This window comes from Otolemur garnettii, unplaced genomic scaffold (assembly GCF_000181295.1).
Source record: "Otolemur garnettii isolate 467f Iridium unplaced genomic scaffold, OtoGar3 scaffold00022, whole genome shotgun sequence".
In the NCBI taxonomy this organism is placed as follows: Eukaryota; Metazoa; Chordata; class Mammalia; order Primates; family Galagidae; genus Otolemur; species Otolemur garnettii.
In genome coordinates this window covers 16,192,174-16,201,368 of record NW_003852417.1, presented here as the reverse complement: position 1 = coordinate 16,201,368, position 9,195 = coordinate 16,192,174, and the positions used below count along the sequence as shown (strand labels likewise).

The window sequence follows — 9,195 nt, the reverse complement described above, 5'->3', positions numbered from 1 at the left end:
GTGGATGGCGCCTTAGCCACTTGAGCCATAGGCACCAAGCCTATTTTCATTTTTTGAAACAGAGTCTTACTTTGACACCCTTAGTAGAGTGCTGTCAACCCATAGCTCACAGCAACCTCAAACTCTTGGGCTCAAGTGATCCTCTTGCCTCAGCCTCCCGAGTAGCTGGGACTGCCTGCCACACGCCTGACTATTTTTAGAGACAGGGTTATGCTCTTGCTCAGGCTGGTCTGGAACTCCTGAGCTCAAGCAATCCATCTGTGTTGGCCTCCCAGAGTGCTAGGATTACAGGCGTGAGCCACTGTGCCTGGCCTACTTTGCCTTTTTAGTTACAGGTATGTACCCATACTGAGACCAATCAGACAGAATATGCCCCAATGGGCTGTGATTTGGGATTGAGACCTGAGTTTCCATAATACAGACCAGATATAGAAACACTAGGTTTCTGGAAAATGAAACCAGAACTGACAAGAACTAAAATTCTTAGTGTGCAACCAGAATAAAGCATGATGACATCAGTGGGTGTGTGACAGCAGAATCCAAAGACCCCCAGGAGAAATCTCCTGGCAGCAGTGCTGCTAGGATTGTTTGAGCACTGCACCCCGGGCCTGCCTGTCCAGGCAACCACTAGGCTTCCTCCAGATCAGGACTTACCAGAGCAGTCTAGGGCTCCCTCTGTTACCAGATGAAGAGGGTCCAGCTACCTGTCACTGTCAGCCAATATGCAGAGATGGGAATAGGTCCACCAAACTTTATTTGTCAGAAGGCCAGCGATTCTGGAGAACAATGAGAGTAGCCTCTCTAAGACCATTCGGTTCTTCCCTTTCCAAAATCACAGTTTTATACATAAAAGTTCAAAGCAGAGACCACATTAACCCTTATTTTAAAAAATAATCCGCATAACTCAGTAACCTATTACAACATTTCCAGTTTGAAATTTAATCTCTTAAATCAATCCTCCTGAACTACTCAAGATAGGATCTTTAGGTAGGAACTAAATTTACAAAACAGTAAGAATGGAAGAAATGAGGTGCCGGTCACATAGGACCTAAACTGACCAGACCAGCTGTGTGGTCTCGGCCATAGCCTGACTAACTCCATCTGATTCTCACCCCATGGGCTTTCAGTTTGGTGTTCTTCCTCCACTGGATCCAGTGGTCTGACTTTGGCTATCCACCTAGTCTACCTTTGTTCTTCCCATTTTTAGGTTCTGTTTCCCCAACCTGCCTGATGAGTCTAACTGTGGTCCAGTGGCTTTTCAGTTCACACTGGCAGGTCCTGCTGCATGTAATTAAAAACCTGGGCTGGTAATCTTAGCACTCTGTGAGGCCCAGGTGGGTGGATCACTTGTGTTCAGGAGTTCGAGACCAGCCTGAGCTAGGGCAAGACCCCATCTTTACTAAATATAGAAAAAAACTAGCTGGGTGTTGTGGCAGGTGCCTGTAGTTCCAAACACTTGGGAGGCTGAGGCAAGGGGATCACTTGAGCCCAAGAGTTTGAGGTTGCTGTGAGCTATGTTGACTCCAGGGCACTCTACCAAGGGCAACAAAGTGAGATTCAGTCTCCAAAAAGAAAAAAAAAAAGGTGGTGGCCAAAGAGGGCTTTAGAGAACAGGTGATGATGGATGAACTACCTCTTAGTGAGAGTCCAAGTTTCTCTGATGGCTGGAGGGAGAAAAGGCATTCTAGCTGGGGGAGCAGTGCTCACGGGAGTGGGGGTGTCATGGGTGGCTGAACTGCCAGAATACAAGATGGAGAGCTGGGAGATGATACCAGAATTTCAGGCAATAAACCACCCTGTTTACTGTTAAGGAGCCTGAATGTCTCTTGTAGCCCCAAAGGAAAGGTTTGCTGAACGTAAAGTTAATGTCACCAAACAGAAAAGCTGAATTTGCAAAAGGATGTTCAAAAGAGCATCTCACGGGAAAATGAAAGTTCCAGATTTAATGAACACCTTGAAGGTCGGTTTAAACCTAGTACTGCCTCCTAAATCCCTGTATCTCAGGATTTGGTTTTGCTTCTCTGCCAGTCTAGGTTAAGGTGGAGTCTCTTCCATCGCAGGTGTGAGGGCTGTCCTCTTCTCCCTAGCCTGACACTCAAAACTCCAGGGCCAGGCTGGATGTTCAACATTGTGTGAGAGTCCCCAGATCAGTCTGCCAGCTCAAGGCCACAGGGAGGGATCAGAGGCTGTAGGGGAAGTACTTCAGCTGCTTTTCACACAACATCCCCCCTCCCAATTCATAAAGGAAAAGAATGTTGTCCTGGAGTCTGGGGCACAGAGGGGAGCCTGCCCAGGACCAGGCCCTTGGGCGCAAGCAGGCTCTGGGAGAGGGGCAGTGCAACTCATCGTCCCCTCTTCAAGAGGGCAACCAGTCCTGGGCCTCAGGTGAGTGATCCTGACCTTCTGTGCTCCCTCTATACACCTACATCACAGTTTCTGAGCGTTGGGTGAGGCAACTCGGCGGATGCCAACGTGAGCACACACGTAGGTACCCCACCCTCGCCTCCAGCAGTCCTCAGAGGCGCGGCAGGCCTGGCCCGCCCCAGGGTGCTAAGCCTCCCGCAGTCCTAGTGAAGATCCATCCCTAATTAAATTCTTCCTGTCCGCTGGCCACCAGGTGCGCCTTTCGCTGGACGGTGCTAATTCCTGCCCTCTTTGTGTCCGCCGCATGCTCAACCCCTTTCGGGAAGCTCCCCTCCCGCGGCCGCCGCCCCCCTTCCCTTGCCCACTGAGCTGCAGAAGCGCTGCCAGAAAGGTCACGTCTAAGCGCCCACCCGGAGAGCCCTGTGGATATATAAGGGCGGAGGAGAGAGACCGACCTAGCGGCGGCGAAGGAGGAGAAAGAGGGGAAGTGACCGACAAAGGCAGCCGGCCAGCCTTGCCCCCAGGAAGCAACCTGCGGGCGGCGACAGGTGAGGACGCGGCGGCGCTGAACCGCGCTCTTCCCCGGGACCCTCACCCCATCTTCGGGTGCTCTTGCCAGCTGGGAAGGCGAACTTGGGCGCCTCTGGCTTGCCGTGTCCCGAGTTCTTTGAGAACTTTCTGTGCTGCCTGCGGTATGACAAGCGGAGCCGCGCCGGGAGGGCCAGCGTCCCGTCCCTTCCAGGGAGCCCGCGGCCTCGGCTGCCCCCAGGGTCCGCCGCTTTCTGGGGGGATCACGACGCGGGTGGCGAAACGGGGCGGCGGGCTGCTAGGAGCCTTGGGACTACGAACCCCTTCTAGGGAGGTCCCGGGAGACCCCAGTCCTTTGACTCCTCTTCCTACAGATATTCGGGAGAGATATTGCTTCTTCCAACTCGGATACCACAAATTAATGTTGGAAATGGCATCAGGAAAGAAAAGGCTAAAAGTCACAACAAACTCCCTACATTCCGGACTTTTTGGATTCAGATCACTGAATCCCTGTTTTCCTTCCCACCTTAGCGCACCCGAGGTGGCCGCAGGATGATTACATGATTCTTAGGTCCATAACAAGACAGGACAGTCAAGTCCCTCCTCTCCAAGACCCAGATGGGGGCTAAACACAGGTGACCGGGAACTGTCCAAGGTCCTGAAAAGCTCTGTCTCGTTTCGGAAGCCCTGAGAGGACCATAGCCTTGGCCGTTCTTCCCACAAACCTTGATGAGTTTGAACTGATCACAGTGAGTTTCCAGTGAAGGAAGGACAGTCCGCTGGGCATTAGACTTCCCCAAGTTCTTCACATATAAGTAGGGGCGGGGTGTTTCTCATGGTATGGCTGGAAGGAGCCAAGGAAGATAAAAACACGGGTTTATTTTGTAGATTTATGAAATAAGTAGAGATGATAGGTAATTTAATAACAATATTCCTTTGACACTTTTGTTATAGGACTTAACACGTGTGTCATGGTCCAAGGACAGAATTCTGCATCTCTGATCCTCTAATCTTTACAGGAGGGCATGACCAACGTGCAGTTTTAGAGTAACAAAATGTTTTGTTTGGTTCATAGAGAGTTCCCTCACACATGTGACATTCTGATAAGTGTACTTGTATTATAAAGTTAATGTAAGGATTAACTGCAAGCTGCTGTTTTTCCAGGGGTTTCAATATTGGATTATGGCACTTTTCCTACTTAGAAAAAGGACAGTATTTGACATTTCCTCATTATTTTGTTGCTTTAAAAAAAATGACACAAATAAGGTAATATTTGTTCATTGTAGAATAATGGAAAATATACACAAACAAAAACAAATTGCTTTCAGGAATCCATCTAATATTTTAGCAGGAGAATAAGAGCTCTGAGGGGATGGGGAGGGAAAATGTTACCCTGTTACAGCACAGCCAGCAGAGCAGAAGGAGAGGACGTGCTCACTGGGGCCTTCTGCTAAGGCCTGAAATCATGAGGGAGGCTTTTAGCAAATGCAAATCGTTGTGGAATGGCCATCTCTGAGAATTGAAATACAGCTGAGGGAACTGTCAGACCTGTATGATTTTTTTTTTCTACTAACCTGTTATTTTACACGTGCCCTCAGTGACATAACTACCATTTTTTTCTGCTTCTGTAACATCTGGGCATTTTGAGGACCTGGATGGGCTATAGGGTCTCAGAGCTTTAATCTAATTGTTTTGTCTGCCAAGTGTGGGCTGTGTATTTGAACTGGAGCATCAGCAGTCTACAACAGGAGCAGCAAGTCCCTTGGTGTCACCTGGAGACCCCAACGTCAACCAATGCTGTTTCCACATTGCCCCTTCTGCAGAGGCGTGCAGGGCCGGTCAGTGGCTGCTAGCGCCACCTAATGGCTACTCAGAGAACGCTCAGCCGTTCCTGGCAACCTTTCGGAAGCCGTCCCGGAGCTGGCGGGGCTCACGGGGACGGGATTGAGGTGGGGCAGAGAGAAGGAAGTGGCTCCCTGCAGCAGACAATAAGGGCCAGGAGGACTTTCACTTCCAAAGCCTCCCCCATAAAAAAGATTTGGTCCTCACCTTCCCACATGAGAGATTTCTTTTAGGCAAACTTACTTTAAAATGCAAATGTTAATTAGGAGGCAAGACATTTAGTCATCCACACTTTAATGTGAATTACTTTTCTCATGTAATTAGGTTTCTTCTAGCAGCTGACTGAGAAGATGTGAAATCTAGAATGATTGCGAGGTTGGTGAGCTGATCACAGACCTCAGGGTGGCTTCAGGGTGCTGACCTGAATAGAACTGAGAAGCATGAGAGCTAGCTGTGTTGGGGAAGGGGGTGGTGGACACAGGGGCCAAAGGTACCATAGGTGCCCCCTCCTTACTGCCCAGTGGCCTCTTGACCTCAGCATCTACCCAAAGGTGCTTCCTGCCTGCTCACACCAGAAGGTAGTTCCCCCCCCCATATATCCCCTTCAAATCCAGCTATTTTAGACCATATTTGAGAGACCTAGAGAACAAGAGGTATGATATGTAATGTGTTCAGAAGATGAGACAATTTAAAAATAATTGATATCTGCTTTAGAACTAAATCCGAATTTACTGGGGCCTGGGTAAAGAGATCACTTGACTGATTTGTGTCTGGGACATCAAATTAGGTTGTGTGCAGTCTTGACTAATCTGGCCAGTGGTTTTATTTGCTTCTATATAACTCTAATATTAACAGGAAACAGAGTTCCAGAAGAATAATAGGATCCTGGTGAAAGAAAAGGAAAAAGATCACCTTGAGCTAGAATTTCAGTTCCTTTGTCTTTCCTACATAACTGCCCTCCCCTGGATCTGAAGCATTTGAACTATTGCTTCATGTAGGTAGAGAAGGAGAAAGCTCTGTGCTGGGAGCAGGAGAATTTAGCCTTACCATGTCATGAAAACCAAATGGGCTTCAATTTTCCCATCTCCTAAATGAGGGGCTGAACCAAGTGATCCCCCAAATAGCTACCAGCCCTCACCTTTTTAGGGATCTGAATTTAACCAGACATAATGGGAAAATTACCTACAGTTTACTCAGGTCTCTCTCCCTATCACGACTCATACCACCCTGCTTACCTCCCTTCTGCTCAGCACTGCTCCTGTCCTCAAAAAGCCTTAAACTCCACAAGTGAGTTTGTTAATGTTGGCTTCAGGTCCTTCCTGGTGAGTGGCCAACATTGTTCTGCTCCTTGCAGGGGTCCCTCCAATCTTGTTTGCTTCTGCAGAGCCTCAGCCTGTCTGGAAGATGCCGAGGTCGTGCTACAGCTGCTCAGGGGTCCTGCTGCTGGCCTTGCTGCTTCAGGCCTCCATGGAAGTACGTGGCTGGTGCCTGGAGAGTAGCCAGTGTCAGAACCTCACCACGGAAAGCAACCTGCTGGTACGTGGGCTATGGCTGCCATCTTGGTTTGGACATCAGATGAGACTGGGGCTGGGACAGTTCAAAGGGGAGCGGTATGGAGAGAAGGAAATTCATTTCCTGGGAGTGCTCCAACCCAGGCCAGGAGCAAAACTTCGTAGCAAAATCAAAACTAGGCCACTGAGGGGAGGAAGCAGCTTCAGGGAGATTCATAATTTCTGCTGGGGTATCCTTGCTCCTTGGACTATCTTCTACAGAGACCTCACACCATTTAAACTATTTAGAGATAGAAGCATAATAAGTGATCCCTCTATTAATCCTATATTTTCAATCTTTTAGCCTCCAAATCATTCCTTTTTAAATAACCTCGTATCACTCAACATTTTCACTCTGTATTGCTTCCTCTATTATCTACTACCAGTTGCAAAGTCTGCTAAGTAGTTCCACGAATTACCTCTAGAGAAGAAGGAAAACCCAAGGCACGGTTTTTCTGTAACTGATGCTAAATGTCTTATGCTTCAGGCTTCCTGTCAAGTTCTTCTGCAGTCTTTCCAGAAGCATGTAAAGGCCCTTTGTGCCAGGCTGGAGCTTATTCCAGGTCACCACAGGAAGTGAGTGTGTGTGTATGTTGAGTGGCATAAATAAGAAATGATATGAAGTCTAAAGAGTAAGAGACACTACTGATGTTAGTGACTGAGATTTTATCCTGGTGCCAGCACCTACCAGGTGAGGGGATGCACATCATTGCCTGTATGTCTTGCCAATGGAGAAGCGGGAGACAGAGCAGGTTTTATGTATAATATAAAATAGAAACAGAGAACCCAGGGGATTCTGTTCAGAGAGACAAAGGAATTTGTTGATTTGAGACATTCACTTTATAGCCTCTCCTGGTGAGAGCTCACCTGGGAAGGAGCACCACACACAGAGGCCATGAGTGCTAGTTCCAGTTCTGTCACTAATCAGCTGTGGAACCATAACCAGGTCCTTTCGCCTCTCTGAGCCTCCAGTTTCACTGTCTAGAGAAGGGGAGTGTAAATTAGATAATTCTTACTTCCCACTGTTAACATTCTGCAGTATTATAATTATAAATCCCTGGCGTAGGAAGTTTCCAACTCAATAGTGTGTGGGATCCTTTTGTTTTCGTCTCCACATTTCCCAGGTAACTGAAAACTCAAGGCTTAGGTCACTGAACTAAGCAAATATGTATGGCAGTTGAGTCCTCTAGGGACAGGGAGCAGCATATGGGCTTAGGGCGTGTAATGGAAATGGCTCTGGCTTTCCATCTCGTCCTCCGATCAGAATGAGGAGACAGGGAAATGAGCCCTCTCAGCCTAAAGCCTACTGATTGGGGAACAGTAAATGGATTTTAGCTCCGAAGACTTGGAAGAACCAGAGAAAGTGCTTGGTAGGTGCAGGAAAGTTTTGAGGCACAGTGCAGGAAAAGGGCTGGGGTAGGGCATAAAGTGGGTGTGCAGATCCCCAGGTAAGATTGAGGCATTATTGAAAATACTGGCCCTAGAAGCCAGACTTCTGTCACCTGGAGAAATTCTCCCCCAAATTTCAGTCCCACCCCTCCCTGGCCTTGAATTAAACCACGTTTGTTTATTCAATATTCATCTGACCTTCTGGGAGCAATTCCTACCTATCAGGCATATAATGGTAAGACAATGACGCTGCTCACAAAAGCTATGGGAGGGGGGTTAGGCCAGCAGACCACCAGTTGGGATGGGGGATGTTAGAGTTGCCAGGCAGAAGCATTCAGGGGGTACAGGGAACAAGAGTGATGCGCCCAAGTGAGTTTTAGGCGATGTCCGTGAGCGCCAGGATAACCCGGTGGACTAACAGGCTCGGCCTGGAGGCCTCGCGAGGCATCATGGCGCCCTGGGCCCAGGCTCCCTCTGCCTCACTCCCCGGCGTCTTCCCCTAGGAGTGCATCCAGGCCTGCAAGGCCAACCTCTCGTCTGAGACGCCCGTGTTCCCGGGCTATGGCGACCAGCAGCCGCTGACCGAGAACCCCCGGAAGTACGTCATGGGCCACTTCCGCTGGGACCGCTTCGGCCGCCGCAACGGCAGCACCGGCTCGGGGCAGGGGAAGCGCGAGGAAGAGGTGGCGGCGACAGGCGAGGACCGCGCCCCGGAGCCCGCCGGCCGCCCCGAGCCCCGCGGCAATGGCGCCGAGCCGGGCCCCCGCGCGGGCAAGCGCTCCTATTCCATGGAGCACTTCCGCTGGGGCAAGCCGGTGGGCAAGAAGCGGCGCCCGGTGAAGGTGTACCCCAACGGCGCCGAGGACGAGGCCGCCGAGGCCTTCCCCGTCGAGTTCAAGAGGGAGCTGGCCGGCCGGTGGCCCGAGGCGGCGCTCGAGCCCGACAGCCCTGCCGAGGGCGCGGGGGCGCTGGCCGACCTGGAGAACGGCCTGGAGCTGGCGGTCGGGAAGAAGGACGAGGGGCCCTACAGGATGGAGCACTTCCGCTGGGGCAGCCCGCCCAAGGACAAGCGCTACGGCGGCTTCATGACCTCGGAGAAGAGCCAGACGCCCCTGGTGACGCTCTTCAAAAACGCCATTGTCAAGAGCGCGCACAAGAAGGGCCAGTGAGGACTAAGAGGGGCACTAGGGCTTCTCTCTCCGGGAAGTCGTCCCTAAAGCACCCTGCCCACACCCGCCCTGCTGCCGCGGGCATTCAGCCTCTTAAAGCTGTCTGTAGATAGGAAATAAAAACCTTTCAAGTTTCGCATCAGATTCTGACTTTGTAGACTATGAATAAATTAAAAATACATAGCGATCAAAATATTTGAGCAGGAACATAATGGTTTCCATGTGATCAAGTTGTAGAATATTTCACAGGACATAGATGGTGCAAATGGAAAGAAAACGTGCTTCCTTCCCTTGCCCCATAAGCGGATCTTCAGGGAACCAAATGGTTTGGGTGATGGCTCAGGATTTTCCAC

General features: G+C 50.1%; 1 protein-coding gene across 1 annotated transcript; it reads left to right on the top strand.

Annotated features, from left to right (window-relative positions):
• Nucleotides 1-6,138: 6,138 nt before the first annotated feature.
• On the top strand, nt 6,139-8,914 carry POMC (proopiomelanocortin). Its single transcript, XM_003787442.3, has 2 exons — nt 6,139-6,270; nt 8,177-8,914. Exons 1-2 carry the CDS (start codon nt 6,139-6,141, stop codon nt 8,840-8,842), a joined length of 798 nt encoding a protein of 265 aa, XP_003787490.1. The 3' UTR covers nt 8,843-8,914.
• The last annotated feature ends 281 nt before the right edge of the window (nt 8,915-9,195 follow it).